The sequence below is a fragment of the Cucumis sativus genome, chromosome 7 (genome assembly GCF_000004075.3).
Source record: "Cucumis sativus cultivar 9930 chromosome 7, Cucumber_9930_V3, whole genome shotgun sequence".
In the NCBI taxonomy this organism is placed as follows: Eukaryota; Viridiplantae; Streptophyta; class Magnoliopsida; order Cucurbitales; family Cucurbitaceae; genus Cucumis; species Cucumis sativus.
In genome coordinates, this window is record NC_026661.2 from 22,352,143 (window position 1) to 22,374,551 (window position 22,409).

The 22,409-nt window shown below is 35.3% G+C and overlaps 4 protein-coding genes and 1 long non-coding RNA gene across 7 annotated transcripts; 4 read left to right on the forward strand and 1 right to left on the reverse strand.

Moving 5' to 3' along the window:
* The first annotated feature begins 1,486 nt into the window (after positions 1 to 1,486).
* On the forward strand, positions 1,487 to 2,624 carry LOC105436220. Its single transcript, XM_011661382.2, has one exon. It carries the CDS (start codon positions 1,613 to 1,615, stop codon positions 2,195 to 2,197), a length of 585 nt encoding a protein of 194 aa, XP_011659684.1. The 5' UTR covers positions 1,487 to 1,612; the 3' UTR covers positions 2,198 to 2,624.
* A 162-nt stretch (positions 2,625 to 2,786) lies between these two features.
* Positions 2,787 to 9,668, reverse strand: LOC101213106 (homeobox-leucine zipper protein ATHB-15). Of its 2 annotated transcripts, none has more exons than XM_011661380.2 (18): positions 8,507 to 9,668; positions 7,995 to 8,154; positions 7,681 to 7,781; positions 7,486 to 7,576; positions 7,033 to 7,128; positions 6,841 to 6,954; positions 6,665 to 6,748; positions 6,403 to 6,558; positions 6,231 to 6,305; positions 5,969 to 6,075; positions 5,693 to 5,885; positions 5,155 to 5,340; positions 4,982 to 5,062; positions 4,470 to 4,604; positions 3,945 to 4,267; positions 3,650 to 3,755; positions 3,178 to 3,336; positions 2,787 to 3,089 (listed from the first exon to the last, which is right to left on the reverse strand). In XM_011661380.2, the coding sequence occupies exons 1-18, from the start codon at positions 8,713 to 8,715 to the stop codon at positions 2,943 to 2,945; spliced, it is 2,523 nt and encodes an 840-aa protein (XP_011659682.1). In that variant the 5' UTR covers positions 8,716 to 9,668; the 3' UTR covers positions 2,787 to 2,942. The 2 variants fall into 2 exon arrangements, with proteins under 2 accessions (XP_011659682.1, XP_004141659.1); XM_004141611.3 differs by having other exon boundaries at positions 3,178 to 3,327; positions 8,507 to 9,667.
* A 1,090-nt stretch (positions 9,669 to 10,758) lies between these two features.
* LOC116405133 lies at positions 10,759 to 12,582 on the forward strand. The gene is made up of 2 exons (XR_004218237.1): positions 10,759 to 11,472; positions 12,180 to 12,582. It is a non-coding gene; the product is annotated as an uncharacterized LOC116405133 (long non-coding RNA).
* Positions 12,583 to 14,114: 1,532 nt separating this feature from the next.
* LOC101212870 (protein transport protein SEC13 homolog B) lies at positions 14,115 to 15,727 on the forward strand. 2 transcript variants are annotated; one of them, XM_004141610.3, is made up of 2 exons: positions 14,115 to 14,256; positions 14,575 to 15,727. In XM_004141610.3, exon 2 carries the CDS (start codon positions 14,692 to 14,694, stop codon positions 15,595 to 15,597), a length of 906 nt encoding a protein of 301 aa, XP_004141658.1. In that variant the 5' UTR covers positions 14,115 to 14,256; positions 14,575 to 14,691; the 3' UTR covers positions 15,598 to 15,727. The 2 variants fall into 2 exon arrangements, with proteins under 2 accessions (XP_004141658.1, XP_031745211.1); XM_031889351.1 differs by having other exon boundaries at positions 14,218 to 14,310.
* Positions 15,728 to 19,672: 3,945 nt separating this feature from the next.
* LOC101212634 (GATA transcription factor 9) lies at positions 19,673 to 21,254 on the forward strand. The gene is made up of 2 exons (XM_004141609.3): positions 19,673 to 20,220; positions 20,370 to 21,254. Exons 1-2 carry the CDS (start codon positions 19,915 to 19,917, stop codon positions 21,063 to 21,065), a joined length of 1,002 nt encoding a protein of 333 aa, XP_004141657.1. The 5' UTR covers positions 19,673 to 19,914; the 3' UTR covers positions 21,066 to 21,254.
* Positions 21,255 to 22,409: the final 1,155 nt, after the last annotated feature.

A 22,409-nucleotide genomic window follows, 5' to 3' on the forward strand; every position in this document is an offset into this window, starting at 1 on the left:
TTTATTTTAAATAAATCTCTCATTTTTTCAAGTAAAATGTTAATTACAATAAATAATAAATAATTAAGGACCATTGGTATTTATAACAACATTTTTAAAGTATTACTAGACTTCTTGGATGATATAATCTCCCTTCTCTGTATTCTATTATATTTAAGTTTAATTGTATTGTTATATTTGCAACTAGTTCTTTTTATTGTGGTTTTTTAAAATAATATTTTTATTATCTAAAATCATCCCATAAACTATACTAAACACACTTTACATTACTATTTTAATTTGCTTGTAAAAGAAATAAATTTTAGTTAAAACATATTTTCTGTCTTATGTACGTATACACACAATGGGTTAACTGCGGTGACAAATTAAACCCTAAAAGAGTGAAAGTTTGGAGATTGATATTCAATGAATTATCATTTTAAAGGATGAAATGCCAAAACTTTTATATGCATGTGTGTGTATTATCTATAAGGTGGAATTTTCTTTGTGTTGAAGAAAATAATGAAATGTAATTTGCAGACAAATTTATACGAAATAAGTGGCTTTCTCATATTTAATGCATAAAGGATACTACTAAAGAAACATTTTTTTTGTATTAGTAGTAGTAAATTTAATTACATGTATATACAATAGCATCTCTTTTTTTATTACTTCGGAAGTAGAATTATTCATTTGTAAAGTTCTAAATCTTTTTAAAATGCTTGTACATGGCAATATAAAAACGTTTTTATATGTTGACAATATATTTGGTTTAAAGTCAATTTGTTTTGGTATGTTATAAATTAAAATTATTGGGGAACATTGCATTAATTGATCAACTAATTTGAAAAAGCATCTTCATTGAGTGAGAACATGACTTAAAGGGTGACCCTTGTGATACTTCAACAGAAAAGAAAAGTGAGATTTTACTGAAAACCAAGTTCAGATGAATGCTAACCAAGAATAATATTGCATACACACATATATATATGCATCTTCTATTTTCTTTTCTATTTCATCTTTTATCTCCTATATGCATTGCATGTTAATGAATGTGACCCAACGTCACACATTAATTATTACAAACAAAATTAATGCAATTTCATGCACTTACGTTGAAAATTATAGCTATTATATTTTATTAATATGAGCTTACCTATTCAAAATAAAAGTTTTCTTTTATAACATTTGAATCAATTAGTCCATTGTTCAAGTGTGCAATTAGTAATTAATGACTTAAGTTTATTGACTCCAATAATCCAAAAGAGACAATACCATCGTAAATTGAAATTACGAGAGAATTTTTTTTTTTTCTGATGCAAATGCAAATTATATGGTTTCAAATTTATTTAAATAAAAGAAAAAAGTAAGCAAGTAGACATCAATCTCTCGAAGATTTGTGCATGTTCATGACTCTTCACGTTAACTTTGATAAATGACATGTGACTCTGCTTTCATCCACAGAACTTCTTCCTTCGTACTCAACTCAAACTATTATAAATAACCCCAAATCCCTTCCCTTAACTTCTACAACCATTAGAGTCCTTATTTCAATCAACACCCAGAGAATCAAAGTGTTAAGTTTTCCAGTTCTTGAAGAAGAAAACCAAACATTTCCTTTCATTTGTCAAACATGGCACCTCATGGCGAGGCTATTTCAAGGAGCAACAACTTTTCCAAGCCACCAAGGCTTTCATCCAATGGCCTCCAAAGAACAATCTCAGACATTTCAATGGAACTCGGGAAGGAGTTGGCAATAACATCCGATACCAAGCAAGGGGTGCTTCCACCGATATCTGAGATCGAGGATGCACGATGCGAGTGTTGTGGAATGTGTGAGGAGTACACACAAGAGTACATCGATAGGATGCGAGACAAGTTCCTGGGTAAGTGGATATGCGGGCTCTGCGCTGAGGCTGTGGAAGGCGAAGTGGAGAAGCACGGAGGGAGCAAAGAGGCGGCTTTGAACGCGCACATGAGCGCCTGCGTAAGGTTTAACAAACTGGGGAGAGCTTATCCAGTGTTGTTTCAGGCTGAGGCAATGAGAGAGATGTTGAAGAAGAGTAGGATGGATGGGAGAGATGGTTTTAGAGCCAAGTCTTTGAGTCCTAGAGACAAAGCTGCAGTTCAAAAGAAAGGTGGGATTGGTAGGAGCTCAAGTTGCATTCCAGCCATCATAAGATCAGAGGATCTTAACAATCTCAAACTGCAAAACTAATTCATATTTGCTTCAGATCTAATTTTAGTAATTTTAGCTGCCCTTTATTCCCTCTATTCCTATACCCCATCATCTTAACCTCTACTAAAATTTCAGTTTACTTCCCTTGCTGTCTTTCAAATCTTCTTCAGCACCTAGTTTTATCACCTGGCTCGTAAGGTCATTTTTTTTCTAGGTGGGTTTCTTCTATTTTTGCTTCCCTTTCATGGGTTTTTATTATTATTTTTTCCTGCAGTAAAAGAGTACCTTAAATTTGGTATTTGCTTTGATATGCATTAACAAGTGGTTGGATATGAAGATCTGGCTACTAGAAGAAACTCATGATTTTCAGCTGTAGGCCATTTTCATTTCTAACCTATTAACAGCATGTATCTATATGAAGCTTGTTCAAATAAAATATGTTATTAGTATTAATGAATCCCTTAAACTATGGTCTTTTTAAGATTACTTGTAACTTTCATTATTTATCTGGTACATCATATTCACTTTCACTTGTCATGTGTACCAGTTGAACTGTGAGTGACGAGTGAGTCTATTTGATTAGTGTTGTCAAATAGTGCGCTGCAATTAACTAAGAAAACTAAGCACGTTAAATACAAAGATTTGATAGTACTGAAGGAGAAGCCCGGCTCATTGTCTGTCAGTCCACCTGTCACTGAGATCCAAAGTTTACATAACCAAAAGAACTAATAAAAAACATCTAACATTAAACAAGTCTTCCAACTTCATTTGGGAAACCTTAGCATCAGACAAAGGACCAGTTCACAAACATAAAACAGATGCAGTGTGCATTTTCCTCTTCATTCAGCACCTTCCAAGCCACAGCTCTTTCGTACGAGACAGGTCGACCCATGCTCGAAAGGCATATGCCTCCTTGAAGACAAGCAAATCCCTAAGAAAACAAAGATATTGTTAACAACGTTGATATGGTCATCTTTTATGATATATGATAAATTTTCCACAGTAAAAAGGATGGAAACCTGTTGCATTATCTGTGGAAATTCTGAGCAGAGTGTCTTTTTTCCATGGTCATCAAATATCTTTTCCAAAGTTATGTCTTGAAGTGCAACTAAGGTTGTCTCAAGCATGTCAAGGCCTGCCTGATTTGCGAAAGTGAACACTGGCAATGCCTGCATAGACTACAAAAGTTGTAAAATTAAGCGCTGCACATGTATACAAGTACAATATAAAGACAAAAGACCTTATGTTAGAACTGAAATGGATTAACCAGAAGTAATAGGACATTTATTGAAGGATAAAACCATATGAGCTTTTTCCCTTGCGTATTGTTCAGAAAATAACTTCTTGAAGATCAATGGAACTCTAACGGTGTTTGGAAACTACCAGTGACCATTTTCCTAAGATTTTAAGACTGTTCTTATGAAATGTAATGCCATTTGCTCGATGTAAAATTTATTTCTGCAAGTTGTTTCGATATAGTAAAATACACACCTTTAGAGAGCAGCACATAATTGCATCCGAATGATGCCACAATGTTTTCAGCACAAGCTCCCCTCCTTCATTTCCAGATTTTAACAGCTCCACCCCCAAGTAGCACCTGTACGCATCCAAACCAACAATTCACATATTTGAAGTTTTCCCTGAGCGAACTCTGGAATTCACAGGTTGAGGAAGAATGACATTTTCTTAAACTTGATCATTATTTATAAAATCCCCATAAAAAAATGAAGAGGAACTTTTTAACTAGACATGGAATTGGCAATACATACAAGAAGATAAATTATACCTATAACTATTGCAAATCCAACGAGCAAGTGTCTGTGCTTCAGGAGTACCAAGTGGAGATCGTAGTCCAGTATGTGAACTTAAATGAGAAGGTGAGAGAGCTAATGCAACCCTCTGAACCGATGATATAATACTACGTACATATTGTCGAGCCATCGATGCCACATGCTCTTGCATGTGGCTCTCAAATGCAAATTCAAATGCAATCGTCATTACAGACCTTGTACAACCAGAATTTACAGAGTCATTTGGTGTTCTATTTCCAGCAGGGCCAATTTCAAGAGCAGAAGCAAGGTCAAGTGTGCGATTTGGGCTGGATGCTTCCTGAACATTTGCTCAAAAATATCAAAATAACAACAACAATACTAAAAGAAGAGAAGGAAGCTCAAATCCTATATCGTACAACACCTCACCTTTCCTTTGATTGGCTAATAAACTCACACTCAGCAATTTGAAAAGAAGCAAAATATCCGAAGGAATCCATCCAAGAGAAGGAATAATTGTATACTAATTTAATTGAACAAACCTTTCCAGAATCAAGTGGTATGATCCGAAACCCCGAGGGCAAAAGAGGTGCGTCATCAGCAAAAGAGGCATCAATTGGAGCAAATATTAGTTCAGCACAAGTGCCAATAGCATTTTCATCCATTCCACTGCAGAGCTAGGAGGACAGAAAACAAAGATAAGGACCTAGAACTAGAGTATAATCTCAAAACACAATGTTCATCCTACAACACTGGAACAGATTTTGTACCAGTCCCCAATGATATGGAGAATGATACTATTAAAGAAAAAATCAGGTGGGGTTGTAAAAAATAAAGTGGTGATAAGATACAATGATGTTAGATCAAAACTCGTTCTTGAAGGAGAAATAGCCTGATATCTTATTGTCCAATTTTATAATTGTATTTACACATTTTAAATAAGCTTGGGCTTTAGTCATACACAAAGTTACCAACCCAAACCAGAGTATCAATTAAAAGCATAAGATTCAAAAAGCTAGTAAATGAGATGAGCAATTGCTTAAGTATTACTTACTTGCAGTAGAAACATTTCTCTAGGCATCATTGCATCTTCAGGAGTATGGCCAATCCCTTCCAGTTTAATCACTTCTAGAAACTGAGGTCAGAAAAACGTATTTGGTTGTATTAACAGCAAGAAAGAGGCCAATGGCCTAGAGAGAAATAATTCACTGCAATATGTTTAATCACCTCTTCGTGCTCAATGGTATGAGCCAGAGGAAGTATTACTTGATTCCCAAAACTTCCAACTCTAGACCCTGGTAAGCTCCATGGGCCAACCTTGACAGCAGCAGCTGAATAAGCATCAATATTGTTGTCTGCCCATTCTGACCTGTGCTCCCGCAGAAACCTCAGTAGAATTGCAGGAGGCACATTCTGCAGTAGCCACATTGCAGGTGAAACAGACAATTGGCAATAACATAAAGAAAAATTATAATATTCAAGTAGATTTGTCATGATGAATCAAAAGAAAATGCTTTGAAGCAACTATTCTATTGCACACGAATTCAAAACTAATGGATGAATTTCCGATGAAAGCTATGGCATATATATATCCGAAGGAGTTATTAAGAAAGAAATTAACAGCAAATGAATTTCTGCCTGGAAGTGAGGATGAAGATTATATCTATTCAAGAAACTTCAAAGAAACACATCCTGCCATTTTATCAAGTAAAGAAAAAAAAATTATGAGAAAGAAGTGTGCACACACACACACACACAATTTTACCTGCAACAGCATCGATGCTCGAGCACATAAAACTGCATTACTGATGGCAGAAAATCCATTTGCAAACGATATGTTCAATCCCATTAGCTTGTCAGGAGAGGAATTCACGAGAATAGTTACATCATCCATTCCATCATTTCCCATCACAGACCACCCTTCGTCATTAAACCCATTAAGTGCCTCGTTAAAACCCCTACAAGGTATTTGCAGCGTTAAAGCAATCGATAAAGCTACATAAGTAAAGCAGATATGGAGAAACAATTGTTGTATGCTAACCGGGTAAGCCTCTGACCAAGCGAACGTAGAGCTGCAGGGCGTCTACCCCAGCCTGTTACATTTGACTGCGAAACTTCATGAGCTATCTGCCTCAACTGGCGTAGAGCCTGAATAAAAATTAGACAACCAATGTATGAATATGTTTGGCAATTCAAATATTCTAAAAATTAAAAAATTTGTCACTGAATTCTCTCAAACTTAAGAAAGTAATGAGCACGTTCAGCACCATAAATCCTACAGCAACATCCATAAGGTTTCTTACCGCCATAGTCATCTTTTGAGCAAGAACAGTGGATGATTCATACAATGGGCGCAAAACTTCTGGAACACTCCATGGCTAAGTAATAAATGGAGTATACTCAAATTAGCATTTGCCATGTAGACTTCAAGAAATGATCTGATTGAGAAAAAAAGAATACAAGTGTATATACTACCTCCAGATCCATATGATCAACGATATGAATGATAGAACCACCTCCTTCACATGGTCTTATCAGATATCCACTCGGCAACATCTCTGCTCTAACAAAATGCTGCACTGGAGGCATGGTTGGGCCATTCTGAGTGTTCTTAAGTGATCTCTCACAGATCTGTGAACATCAAATCCCCAGAGATTTCAGACAACCAACCCACATGAATAATGTAGTTGAAACTTGAAAGCAAGTTGTATCATAATAACAATCCAAAAGAGCATACCACAAGGCTGCCATCTTCCAAAACAGAAGTGTAACGTAACAACCAGAAGTCTCGTGCAGGCGCCAATGTTGTAGGCGCATAGAGCTACAAAACCAAGGAGTGGAGAGATGTCAGAGTGCCTGAGATACTTGAGAACCAGGGAGGGGCATGAAAATGATTTAGAAATAAGCAGTAACCTGCATATAAAGCAGCTCAATGGTTCCACCATTTGCTGTTGGCAGCACATTTAGAACATCCACAGCTCGGCAATCGCGAAACCACGACGGCTGATCCTTGAGGATTTCAGCAACCTGAGAGTTATATTAGTCATCTGTACGGTCTCACTAGCCTAAACTTGTTGACTCAAATTTAATAGTCATGGCACTTACTCTAGTAGGTTCTAGACCCACCAGGCCGCAGGCACGTGCAGCCACACCAGGGCAACCATGAGAAATAGCAACGATTCCAATGGAATCCGGACCAGGCTAAACAAGGAAGAAGCAAGAAAAGTGCTTAGAAAGGTGAGCTTTATCCCATTCAAAGATAACAACTTGGCCCATTCTAATTTAGAAAGTAGTTTGTTAAAAAAAACAAGACCATGCTATACCACAAATAAGTAAAAGAAAAACGAAAATTTAAGAAATTAAAAATAATAATAAAAACAAACAAAAACAAACAAAAGTAATGATAAAGGGGTCTGACATGTGGGAATGTGATATTGCAAAAAAACTGAATGAATTTGCAGTAAATTTAAACTATTTACTGACCGTATATTAGCAAAACGAAATCAATTGTCAGACAAGTATAATTTAACATTAATAGAAAGGAGGGCAAAGCGACACCTTCATTCCAGGCATTTGGACCCACTCCACGGCAGTTCCAGTAGCCTTTGAAAGAAACTCTGTTAAAGTCTCTTCTGCAATAGACAAAAGTCTGAAAAGATACGGAAAATAAATTAATCGTCTGCAAACACGGAGAGCAATGTGGTCACAGATTACGATATTAGAAAAGGACCCATCAACCAAATGCCCACTAACCCTGCAGGGCTAGCATCCCTTGGAGGATGCTGAGATGTCAAATTGTGTTGACCGCTTGTTACCACCGGTTCACAACTTGTGTCTTTAGCTCCAAGCGTTGTCTGAAGAAATTCCATCACAAATCAATTGCTAGTGTTGCTCAACGATATATAAATAAACAGAGAAAAATTGAAGAAGGATCAATAAAGTATCGTTCGTTTAACATTAAAATTGGTGTTTCATTCATGAAAAATCAATATATTCCAGGAAATCTCAAACTCAAGAATTGGAAATGGAGAAAAAGTATTATTATGATAGCCCACGGCAAAACTCACACTCTGAGTATGCTGGCGGAAATAGCCATTCTCATACACCAGCTGCGAAACCTGCTTCTGCAGCCTATCATTCTCCTCCATTAAAAGCTTATTCATAGCCGTAAGCTTCCTGTTCACAGCTTGTAGCCGTGACGCCTCTTTCCTCTGTTTTTCACGACATCTGAAGAAACAACATTAACAGATGTACTATGGTAAGGATGGCAATACATCTAGCAGTTGAAGAAATAAAGGCAATTAATACCCTAACTAACGGATTTTCATCTTTTTCAAAATGAACTTCTGCCATTATCAAATGGGTTTATTATGGCTACCCAAAAAGGAAGAAAAAAAAAAGTTGAAACTATCACATAAGACATAGCTATCGGAAATGAATAAAATAGAATTTATCCGTGCCAATAAAGCACAAGGAACGGGAAAACCTTAAAACCCACGATCATAAAATTAAAAACCAATAGCAACTGAATTAAACTCTGAAGGTAAAGTAAAATATAGCTCAATTAAGCTAAGAATACCTTCTATTTTGAAACCAGACTTTGATTTGCTTAGGCTCGATATTAGAGAGAATGGGGCACTCTCTGATAAGCTGCTGACGACGAATGGAACTGGGTTTTGGACATTCGTGATAAAGCCGCTCAAGGGCTTCAACCTGCTCCGGTGTGTACCGAACGTATTTGCCGTTGTCGATACCATGTTTGTTACCATCCTTGCAGGACATAGCCATCTTAAATTTCTAACTCGAAATTCTGACGAAGTCGATGGAAGCAGAACCAACCCTCTTTGCCAAATTGGGCAAAAAGTTTGAGCAATCCTTGCACAGCCCAAAAAGAGAAACAAACATACACACGCACAACTTTATCACAATCTACAACCCTCCTGCAAAATACTAGTAACAGTAACGGCTATTCCACTAGCCGCAGCGATAAAGATGAAAAAGATAACGATATCCAGAACCGTAAAACACTTATCCTTGTAGAGTCAAAGTGAGACAAGCGCCAAACACAAGGATAAGTTAAGATATCGAGATCAGAGCTTCAAACCCAAGCTTGAGCTTCAGAAAATTAGAACGATCTGAATTCCCAGCGCACGGAAATAACTAAGAAAACCCTAAAGAGATGGGGGGAAACAAACTGATTCAAACCCAAATACTCCATTAGCTAAATATTCTTGAACTCCCACCAAAGATTCAGTATGGTCATCGCTAAAAAAAAATCCACCAAAATCACTGAGAATCTACAAACCCCGAGATTAAGCACATAATAGTGAAAACGATCTCTCATTTAGGCTTGGGAAATCGCCATGCATCGCCGATCCTCATGGTGCTGGTTGGGTAGAAGCACACAGAATCTCCAAAACATCTTGTGGGGATTCAGAAGGAAGCGAGTAAACTCAAAAGGAACGCCATAGGAGGCGTATTGATAAGAGAAAAAGGTAAAAGGTAAGCGGGCAGCTACAGGAACCGATTTGAGGTGTGAGTGGAGCCTGATTTCTACAGCATACGGTTCAGGTTGGTATGGTTTGATGAAAGAAGAGCAGAGGAAAGCATTGGAGACAATGAGAGAGAGTAATGTGAATATATTTTGTTGGTTTTCATGCGGATTTTGTTTCACCACTGAGCTTCCATTGGTTCGTCACTTTCGGCTCTGCTCGAAAACGAGTTTAATCTTTCCCTCCACTGTGCAGGGGGAAATGGAGCATGTTTTTTATTATTATTATTTCTTTAATTTTAAATATTTGGATGACGTGTAATTACCAAAGTGCTCATCATTCCTTTTCTAAACAAACTCTTCCTTACCTTATTCGTTTTTTCCATTCAAATTCCCTGTATTACCCCTCTATCCCCGCTGTTTTCTTCACAAAATAACCCTCTTCAAAATACCTAACCTTCCCTTTCCTATCCTTATTCCCATTTCTAATCATATAATTATCAAATATCATTCTCCATACATACTTCTATTAAGTATATATATATATATAAATCTACTTACATCGGTGATTTACTTTCTTTTTACTCTCAAATTAAATTATTTGGAGATATCAATAAATAATTTACACTTATATTGATCTACCATCCAATGGCAACTTTCAATATTCTTTCTCTTCCTACGCATTCAATTTTGAAAATGGTAAAATGCGAAAGTTTCCGTTATATACAAAATTGCAAATTCAATAATTCGTTTGACGCGAACTTAAAAGTTAGAAAACTCGTTATAAATTTTTGGTTAGGAATGTTAGACTAACTTTAAGTGTGACTTTGACACTAAAATTGTAGTTTTTAGGGAAGAGAGCTTGTCTAGAACAAAGTAAACACAATACAATGGTGTGGTGTAGGTCACACACACTTGGATGCTTAATTGTTTTATCAAGTATAAAATGTATAGACTAAGTCCTCCAACCTTGTTTACTTTAGATTATTATTCCAATTTGTAGTTTTCAAGTCTGTGTCTGTTTTGTTTATGAAGTTTAGGGTTTAGAGTATAAGTTTGATATAATTGACAATCTTAAATATATGAACATATGTAATACAAGGATGAATTTGAATTGGGGGCCACTGAGATGATTCGGCTAGTTTTATTCGTTAACTATACACCTTTTCATAGTTAATAATGCGTTTGGAGGGTGTTTTGGTCCAATTAAAACAGAGAAAAAAAAGACGAAAGTGAGAGTGGCAAAAACGTAAATGAGTGGAAACATGAGGGGTAGTAAAATAATGGGAGGCGCGAAGGAAGGATGCTTGAAAAATACAAAAGGCGAAACGGGGGGGGGGGCTTGCGTGGGGGCTCAGAGGACACCATGATGAGGTCTCTTGCATGCGTCTCGGTTTTTAAATTATTTATTTATTATTATTTTATAATAAATTGGGATTTTCGTTTATTTTTTTATATATTTTGGGATAATTTTAATAAAATTACATTGTATTTTATTTTTTAAAAAGTTTTTTGTAATTTTAATTTTAATTTTATAGAAGGTGATGGTCGTGGTCATCATACTGCTGATGCCGTATCAACCATAACATAGCCCGCATACATGACATGACTTGACATGACATGCGACATAATAATGGTTGATGGGAAAAATACCATTTCTGTCCTTTGTCTTTTTTCTCCATTCCAGTTTTTTCTTTTTTCTTTTTTCCTTTCTTATTAATTTTAAATAGTAATGTTCGTATTATTTCAATCACTTTAAATATATTGGATATAACTGTTTAAATAACCTAAGTTAAAAACAGCCTAAATCATAGAAAACAACTTATAGTATTAATAATGAAATGAAAAAAAAAAGAAGAGTAAAATATTAAATCAATATATATGGTGCATAAGGGTAGAAAATCTCTACCTCCAGAAATTGAAATATCAACTGCACCACTTCATCTCTATCTCTCGTTCATGTCCACGGCAGTTCTCACGCCAACTCAGCTGGTATATGATTTCCACCGATCTCAATGGTTTCTATATACCCATCTCTACCACAATTCTCATCGGTAAGAAAACAATCTTTGTTCATCATCTCTGATTCTCCACCGCTTTTTAACCAGATGATACCTCCATGAAACACATAACAAAAAATACATTGTTTGACAATTTAACAATTTCTATGGATGCTAGTTTAATCGGTACAACAAAAGTATTTCTTTAAGGAATTTAGACAAATTTGGAATTAACCTTACTCTCTATTTCTAAGAGTTGGAGTCCACACTTGTAACTCATTTGGAAAATATCACGTGGTGGTATCATTTTTCGTGACGAAGAATGAAGAGACGTGGAGTTTGCAATCACTTTCTCTCCTTTTCTCAATCTTCACCATGACCATGTTTAGGTCGTGTGATTGTTTTATCTTTATTAAAAATCTTATTTTGCTACTAAATTTGTCTATATAAAAACCAAAATTTGCACACTTTTGCAAAATTTTGATTCCATTTAGTTCTAGGTGTAAGAGCTTTAACAATGGTGCTCCACCATTGTCTCAGTTGCTCGACAGAGCCTTGGTTTAGAATTTGATTATAAGCAAATTGTTGAAAACTAGATAACTACAAGGGTGAAACATACTTTTGATTTATATGTATTTATGAATAAATAAATCGTGAAAACCAACTTGCATGTCATGGTTATATACATAAAGTGTACGTTTTTACACACATAAGTTATTTGTGTGTTTTTCACTCTCTCTATTCCTTATTCCCACTTCAAGAAGGATCTTCACGGTTGAAGAAATAGTTTGTTGCGACCTATTCTACCAGGATATAGTAAAGTGGATATCGTGGAGAGATGAACCAATTGAGAATTAAAGCAAGTGATTCCATTGTTTCCGCTCCTACTTGAATGGTTCCATACTTTAGTTCTTAATGAAGGAATAAATTAATTTTTTATTTTTATGGAGGAAAATGTATATTCTTTTTGCAGGTTTTTTTTCAATCTTTCCAATTTCTGTGAATGAATTTTAGAAGGTTAAGATTTTACTTTTTTTTGTATGAATATATTTGCTTTCAAATTTCTTGAAACAAATGTAAACTGTAATCATTAGTTGCTTCCAAAGATTTACATACAACAATATTGAAATCGACAAAAATAAACTTAAAAAACATTGCATAGAAGAGAAGAGTAGGAGATAAAAATTAAATTAGGGTTCCAGATTTGAAAACAAAAATAATGGACTTGAATATAATAAAGAAAACATTTTCTATTTTCTAAATGGTTAATTTTTCAAATGGAAAGGTAATTATGTGATTGAAAGTTAATGCCAGACTTGAGAGAAGATCATATACTTCCACTTGCAACCATAATTTGGAAACTTCTTTCATTTGTATGCCTTTATGTTACATGTGTACATTCTTGACAATTACTTAATTTTTCAATATGAGAAAACACTCCTTTCTTTTTTACTTCTGCCTTTTTGTATGCCCATTGGTCCATTGTTATAAGTTGAAACTATCGATAAACCTTAAACTTATAATATTTTCAAACTTTAAATTTATATCAAAATCAAAATTTAAAATTTAAAATAAATCATTTTCAAATGTAAGTAAGAAAAAAAAGGTTTTATAATTTCTAGCAACACTCGAAGAGTTTTATATGGCTTATGAAATATGAGTTTTTAGATTTTGTATACACATACATATTTATAAATAGACATAGATATTCGTTTAATTTACATTGTATAATTAAAATCGAAAATATGGTTAAAAATCGATATAACAAAGAATGCAGTGGAGAGAGACTAAAAATAAATTCAAATCAATGAAAACAAATATGTTAGATTAGTTCAAATTAATTATAAATTAATAAAATAGTCAGGTATATTATCAAAACATGGTACAAATCTAAGACATTATCGAAAAGAAATCCTACGAAACAAACAATAATCAAAATATTCTCACATATATACACGATATTCATATAAAACAATCATAAGGTAAAAAATCTATAATTACGAGCATATATAAGTAGAGGGATCTAAAATTGTAGTCATCTGGATTTTCACAAAACAAAAGCGGATTAAATTGTAAACGTTCATACATAGTTAGTTACTTTTGATTATTGGACTTCTTACATGGAGATCAGATGAGGGGAGGAACATAGAGAAAAGATGGTGGTGCAATAATTGAAGGTGTCCGATCAGGGTGAGTTTTTTGACGGCTCATATTTAATGAGGTCCAAAAGAACATACGAGTAATGGGCGATGGGGATGGGGATGGACATGGACATGGATGCCAATACAACCACGTGGGTCCAGCCAGGGTGTGGTAGTGGACACTGAACACCCAAGGCATGACCTGACAGGATATCGCTGGGCTCCACTTTTTACCCCATATTACTTCAACATATGTGTTCTTATGGGACCTTTTTCATTTCCCTAGCCCCATCAATCTCCTTGGTGCTGCCCTCGACCCTGTAACCAATTGTATATCAAAGAATTACATTCATAGTTACACATTTCTTAAAGATATTTGCAAACCAATTACATTCATTCACTGTAGACTTCTTTACTATTTTGTATTTTCAATATTATATGAAAAAGCCTTATGGAAAGTAACAAGTATCATCGACTAATTACGTCGATCTGTTTAACTACTTCAAATAGAGAGCAGACCGCTGAATGGAGGATATTCATGTAATAGCCCAAATACATGGGGCAAGCCCAATATGGTCCTCTAGTATTTAGGCCCAGTTATATAGCTCCTTGGTACATCAATTCTGCGCTCTTCGTGTTCCTCTCCTCGTTAGTTGTTCTCCCTCAAATTGAATGCTGCATCTTCTCCGCATCCGAGGTTTGCCTTTTCTCTTCTACTCACTTCGGAGCTCTTAATTCTTTTTCTTCTAGGGTTGGTTTGGTTCTTTCTTAATGTGTTGTTAATTTCTTACAATTTCATCCACTTGATCCATCTATTTCGAATCATGTCACTTTGAAACTCAGGATTATAGATCTATAAATGTTGTGACACATGATTGCCATTACCAATTGACTTATTAAGTGGGTTGTTCACATCATTTACGACGTTTGATTATAAATTTTCTCATGCTTTCAATTGTTGTTATTATTTACTTTTTTTTTTTCTTAATTCGTGTCTCCCTTTGCAATCTGATAGATTGAAGTGTAATACGAATTCTATCTGCTCCCCGGGGGTAGTTAGAGAAAGGTTCGACATTCAAATTGATCCCGGTGTTCGCATAGCTGAAGAATAAGCCATATCGGTATTAGAGAAATGCCTGCTCTGAAGATAGATAGTGGTCACCAGGACACCGTCCATGATGTTTCGATGGATTATTATGGGAAGCGTCTTGCAACAGTTTCATCTGATCAGACCATTAAGATAATTGGAGTCAGTAACTCGGCTTCTCAGCATCTAGCCACGCTTACTGGTCACCAAGGGCCAGTTTGGCAGGCTGCTTGGGCGCACCCAAAATTTGGGTCGTTGCTGGCTTCGTGTTCTTATGATGGACGTGTGATTATATGGAAGGAGGGCAATCAGAACGAGTGGACTCAAGCCCATGTTTTCGACGATCATAAATCCTCCGTTAACTCTATCGCTTGGGCTCCTCATGAATTGGGTCTGTGTTTGGCATGTGGTTCCTCTGATGGGAATATTTCAGTATTCACTGCAAGGCAGGATGGTGGTTGGGATACATCAAGGATTGACCAAGCTCACCCTCTTGGTGTTACATCGGTCTCATGGGCTCCTTCATCTGCGCCGGGTGCTCTTGTTGGTTCTGGCTTGGTTGATCCTGTTCTAAAGCTTTGCTCTGGTGGTTGTGATAATACTGTGAAGGTCTGGAAACCGTATAATGGAATTTGGAAGATGGACTGTTTCCCTGCACTTCAGATGCATACTGATTGGGTTAGGGATGTTGCATGGGCGCCGAACCTCGGGCTACCAAAATCTACTATTGCAAGTGCTTCTCAGGATGGAAAAGTTATCATATGGACTGTAGCCAGGGAAGGGGATCAATGGGAAGGAAAGATATTGAGTGATTTCAAAACTGCGGTCTGGAGGGTCTCATGGTCTTTGACTGGAAACATCTTGGCTGTGGCGGATGGGAACAACAGTGTGACTTTGTGGAAAGAATCTGTTGATGGGGACTGGCAACAGGTGACAACGGTAGAGCCATAGATCCAGTTTTTAAATTTTTGCAGTGCATCTGGTTTTAGACCTTACGATCTGCTTGCTACATGAGAAATATTTTGTTTCTTTCAGAATATATATATAATTGATTTGTTCTCAACCATCGATCCACTTTGATCATTCTTTTAGCTCTGGCATTTACTTCGCTTGAAAGGAACACTGGTAAGTACTAAGTAGTCCCTCTCTCTCTTTTGCCCTCACGATCAGTTGGCTTTGATGTGGTAGGGAGGTTCAGTAGACGATAATTCGACCCACCACTCTTGGTTGGCCAAAAATTGGAGGAAATGAGTTCAAGCTAGGAATTAGGATAGTCATCTAGTTGGGAATTATATAATTTATGGATTTATTTTAACAATAAAATACAATTGGGTTGTTTTGTGAGAATAGTGAAGACTTGAGAGTGCAAAACCAACTAGCTCTATGATGGTGGTTTGTGGATCACTAGTTTAATGCCTTTTTTTCTAATAACTATTTAGTTTTTAGAAATTAGTCTTCTAGACACTATAACCCACCTATGATTTTCTTTGAGGCGAGACATTAGGTTAGAATTTATGGTTGCGGGTAGTTGCTTATCCGATTATGACTTTTTTCACTCCTTCAAAGACCCAACATGCATTGTAGCTAATTACTTAAGCTGGCAGAAGGTTAGTGGGAACCTTGTTTCTGGCGACACGAAAAGTTAATAAAGACTCTAAAAGGAACTTCTTTTTTCTTCTCCATTCAACCATGCAATACTTTCTTTACTGCATATTGCATATCCAACTTTTTGGACACAGCTCTATTCAACTTGAGCCATCAGGTCAGTAGCAGGCTTTGAAACGGTGCATTGCATGTTTGAGTAATCTTCTTCTTAAACTTATATTCATATCGTACCTAGGAGAATAGTAGTTTGATGAAAAATGTAATCTGTTGCATGCATGGAGTAAAATAACTTTGTAATGTTCGACATTTTTATTAGACTGGGTTTATATGCAAAACTTCACCAATGATATGTTATGGACATGGTACGACCTTACATGAACAAGATTTGTTCTATTGATTGTACATATGTGTCTGTGAATTTTAAGGAGACAAGATATTCTACTCGCTTGATAGGTCAAATTGTTGATAGACATGTGTTACTTATTTGACAACGCTCGAGACATCAAATTATAAATAATATTTTTGTAAACTTTTTTTGGTATTCTTGCTGTATATAAAATAATGTTCAAGCTTAAGATAATTATTACAGTCCTACTTGGTATTCATTTCAATTTTTAACCATCTTTTTTTGTTATCTAGCTTGATTTAAAAAGTAAGTCAAATTCATCTTTCTTTTTTTGTTATCTAGCTTCTACGAATGATTTAAAGTAAGTCAATTTTGTTAAGAATTCAAATGGAAGATTCAAATCATTATTAATATATAGAAAATATAAAAAAAAAACTAACAGCTTACTAAACTAGGATTTTGTTATTTGTTTTAATATTTTAAAAATCAATGCTTTTGAACACTAGTTTGCTACACGAGTTTGTTGATTAGTTATATACATTTGACAATTTAAAATCTTAGTTCGATAGGTAAAATGTGTTATTATTTTCTTTTTTTTTGAAACGGACTCAATTAAATAGATGAGAACTAGTAAACAATCGAGAAGATACGTTTACTTTTTTAAGAACGAAAAAACTAAATAATCAATTCGGTTCAACCTTCCTTTTATTTACCAAATGAAGTTTTTGAGTTGATTGATGTACATTGAGAAAATGTTGATGTTAATATCACATATCGTGTTGAAGTAGTAAACATATCACATATCATGTTGAAGTAATGCCACCATACACACGAAGGTAGGAACATAAGTATTCAATATATTCATCAAGGCGAATCTACCTCTAAAAAGAGAGGAAACAATTGACTCCATCGATGTATTAATGACCTAGTAAAAGGTAAAAGCACGGGATTGCTCAATGCTCATTTAAGTGTTAATTTTCTACATTCATTTGATTTGTTTATAAAATAGGGAGTGGTAGATATAAAACTTTGGTCTAGCTTCAAATTGGCCAAACCTTCAGCGAGAAAAAAAAAAGCACATATTTTATTACCACGATTGATTCATGTGTAAAAAAATGGATTTGAAAGAGTAAGTTGACATGAATAAAGAAGGAAAGACTAAATAGAGAATCTAGGCGATGATGAAGAGTGGTGAAGGTGTGAAGAAGCAGCAAGAGGAAGGATCCCAAGAAACAAGGTCCGTGCAATGCACGTGAGTGAGTGCACGTGCGAGGGTGTGACTGTTTGGACACGTTAAGGGAAAGCACGTGCGAGGAAAGATGAAGGAAACGACGGTCTTTCCAGGCAACAGATTCGAGCCACGTGGAAATTGACCAGCCATTAGGGACCAATGGGCTGGCTTTTACAAACCAAAAACCTTAAGAACCCTCTCACATGCTCCCTGACACAACCCCACCTTTGTCACGTGCTCCATCGACCCCACCATTCCTTTTAAATTAATTCCAAAGATAAATAAATAAATAAAGCTTACGCAGAAAACAAAAAAAGAGAAGCAATATATTCAAGTATCTTTACCTTCTTTTATTATTCTTTTATAAATAGTTTTAGTCCTTCCCCTTTCACTCAAGCAACAATTTTACTTCTTACACTTTATTACCCTTTTTTATAATTTAGTTCATTCATGATTCATCTATTAAGAGCTAATTAGCATATGTATGATATAAATAACAATATTTAGCTTTATTATTGGTTCCATCAGTCTTTCTTATTAAACTAGTGAAAATTAACTTCTTACTTAGTAGTAAATGTGCATCTCACTGAAACTAGGTAGATACATTTAAAATAGACAAAAGTATTTTTCAACTTTATTTTTTAACAGTGTAATGATTAAATCAAACGATTTAATACATATTTTAACCAATCTGAAATACTAACTAAAGAACCTTATCCAGTTTCGGGATCAGTGTCCATGTCCTCAATTTACTCCACAGTATTTTTACAACCATTAATGGCATCTTTTGTTTTCCTCAAAATATATCTATATACAAACATTACACAAAGTCACAAAACCCACTCGTATAATTGATAATAATAATAAGTAAGGTCGAATATTTAGAATTATTAGGATATTATAATATATCTTATTTATCTCTATAGTATTGTATTGTTGAGAAATAGTAACATTTGCTCGTTGAATTCTCAAAAATATAACTTCTAATTTCCTGATTTTCGAGAATATGCGCGCACGCTTGATGATTCAATTTTTAAATTAGACATTTTCAATCTTAAAACTTATAAGCTGAGTTTTGAAGGACTAAACACACGGATATTTTGAAAATTGGAAAACCAAAAAAGTAGATATGAAGTAAGTGGACATATTCTAAGATGAAGTTTTACGTTTATTCAATATATTAGAACACAGAGAAGAGAAATTAGAATTGAATTTTGGGGTGAGAAATTAAGAGAGAGAGAGAGAGAGAGAGAGAGAGCGTTTCCATGTTGATGAAGTCGAGCTGTAAGCGTCGTGCTTTAACGTGGGAAGAAGAATATAATAAAGGGTTATGAAAGAAAATAATAATAATTATATTAAAAACAAAATTTAAGTTTATATTTTTTTTAAAAATGAAAAAAGCACACGTCCCAATGGGGAAAAATATTATTAGCTAAGGCAGAAGAATCCGGGTGTAATTTTGGACATTATTGGAGGAATCACAGCGACAAAACCTGGAAGATGGATTATTTAGGTGTGAAATTTTGATCACAATAAGTAGAAGATTAATGTCTGTAATTAATTAATGGAGATTTGTTTTGACAAAATTACTGTATTGTAAATGTATGTGGAAGCCATTGAGGAGGAGAAAGCTGGTGGTAAAGAGGCTAAATTAGAAGTAAAAGGAAGGGTGTTTTGGGCAGAGTGAAAAAATAGAATGGTATGTTTGGGAAGGGAAAAAAAAGAAGGAGAGTTTAATTGGAAACAACTTTACAGAACTTGCAAGTCACTTCCTCATTATTATATTCATCTCCCTCTGCATGCAGCGAGATGCTCATTCCTTTTTTTTTTTTTCTAAGAAAAATAAAGGCTGTATTCCATTTCTGCCCTTGGATTTGGTCCTCAAAATCCCCCTCTTCTCCATCTTCCCCATTCTCCATCGAACACATTTTCTTTTCTTCCATCTCTCTCTCTCTCTCTCTTTTTTTTTCACTGATTCTTCTGCCACTTTACTTGCTTCTCTTTTTCTCTCGAACAACGAGATTTTTGTTTTGAGTTTGTGTGTGTGTGTGTGTTTGAGAGAGAGAGTTTGGGTTTTGGTGTGGTTATGGAGGTGAACAAATTTCTGATCGGTGGATATTTCGATGGTGGAGTGGGAGAGTTTTCGCCGGAGATGACGAAGGCTGCGGATCATTTCACCATTGATGACCTACTTGACTTTTCTAATGAAGATACGATTATGACAGACGGTCTCTTCGATAATATGGCGGGAAGTTCGACGGATTCCTCAACCATTACTGCAGTTGATAGCTGTAATTCATCTGTCTCTGGTGGTGATCATCATCATTTCCATGGAAATATCGGCTCTCGGAGTTTCGACGAGTCACAATTCTCCGGAGACCTTTGCGTTCCGGTAATGTTTCACATTTGAATTTCTACTGCTATTCAGAACTTCAATTCAGTTGATTGATCACTGAAATTTGGAATTCGTTGCGAGAATTAAAACAATTTGAAGACAGATTAGTTCGATTCTGATTCAATTTCTGGATTCTATGTTTACAGTGCGATGATTTAGCGGAACTCGAATGGCTCTCGAACTTCGTTGAAGATTCATTCTCCACGGAAGGGAAAGATCTTCAAGTGCTTAATTACCTCTCTAATAGTCATTCAACTTCCAAACCTCAAACTCCAGAAACTTCATCTTCCTCGGCATTACCGGCTTCCTTATCAATTCCCTCCAATTCCTCGAATAATTCGCCGCGTTTCCCAGCCGAAACGCCGCTCCCTTGCAAGGCTCGAAGCAAGCGATCGCGAACCGCTCCTTGTGACTGGACCACACGCCTCCTCCATCTCCTCTCTCCAGCCGATCCTAAACCGCCGAAATCATCTTCGTCGAAGAAGAAAGATGCTTCTAACGGAGATTCCTCCGGCCGGAAATGCCTGCATTGTCAGGCGGAGAAGACTCCTCAATGGCGGACTGGACCCATGGGCCCTAAAACACTGTGCAACGCTTGTGGCGTCCGGTACAAGTCCGGACGGTTAGTCCCGGAGTATCGACCGGCAGCGAGTCCGACGTTCATATCGGCTAAACACTCGAATTCTCACCGGAAAGTTCTGGAGCTGAGAAGGCAGAAGGAGCTTCATATTGCGCAACAGCAACAGTTCGTAAATCAGGGTGCAATTTTCGGAGTAACGAACGGTTGTGATGAGTACCTGATTTCTCATCACATGGGCCCCAGTGTTAGGCACATGATCTAGTTAAGGCTAGTGTAGCAATCTTACCGTGGACTTCATAATTTCGCAATCACACCTTCTTCTTCTTCTTCTTCTTCTTCTTCTTCTTCTTTTCCTTTCCTTCCACAGTCCATTTTGGTCGTATCATATAAACAAAAACAGAGGAGCTCCCAATTTTTATTTATATCACAATTTTTAATTTTCAGCGTCAAATTGTAGAATTTAAACAGAAATATATAATCAATGAAATAAATAAATAAATAATAATAATAATAATAATAATAAGTGGTTTCAGAAATAGGGCTTTAATCGATTTTAAAGATATTACAAATACCTTTAAATTTGGCTTATCTGTCAAATTTTATTCTTCCTTGAAAACCAAATCTTTTGGTTCCAAATTATTAAATTTAGTCTCTTCTCTTCTGGTATCATTTTTCATTTACCTTTCTTAAAACTTTAACTAATTTGTATCTTATCTTTTAATTGTTATAATTAATACTAGCTACCATGATCATAAATTAAACACAAACCTTAACACTAACCTTTACTCTTATATATTTTTTACTATAATATGAGAATCAAATCATAAATTTTTTAATCACTAATATATTCATGTACGTACACCTCTATTTACTTTATAGTCGTTTTTTATGGATTACATATTTTGATAGATGACATATATTTAAAACTACTATTTAGCCAGAGTTTTAGTCAAACTTATCTTAACTTTGATCATAAATTTATCTCTTCATATATTGTGAGATTGTTATAGATTATATAAAACCCTATATTCAATTCAAATTTGGAGGGACATATATAGTTGAAAGCGTATAAAATTCTAGGACTAAATAAATCTATTAGTTACAAAAATTAATCAAGCGTATTATTCAACTTGGGTCGAAACTTTTTGAAGAGAGGTATGTGCCATTTCTTAAAGTAGTTTTTAAAAATATAAAATTTAATGTGAAAATGTTGGGCAAAGTACTAACCACAAGGGGATAAGGTATATTGAGGTCAAAATAGCTACAAAACAACTTAGTGCATCTTTGGTGTATATACAGTGATCTAGATTATAAATATAAAACATTACGATTATAAAACATAGAAGATATGTTTGAATAACGGGGGCTAAGTTAAAGCATACGAGATGAGACTAAATTCTATCTCCTCAGATAAGGGTTTCACCTTGAAAAGAAAACAAGAAAGAAATAAAAATAATTGAGAAAAGAAAGGAAGCTAAGGGAAACACAAGGGGGGTGGTACAAAAACAACTTTGAGGTTTAAGCCAAACGAAATGGGCCATGAAAAGAAACAAAAACCAGGGTTTGCAGCTGTGATAGGCTTTCTTTTGGTTTTGGAGTAGATATA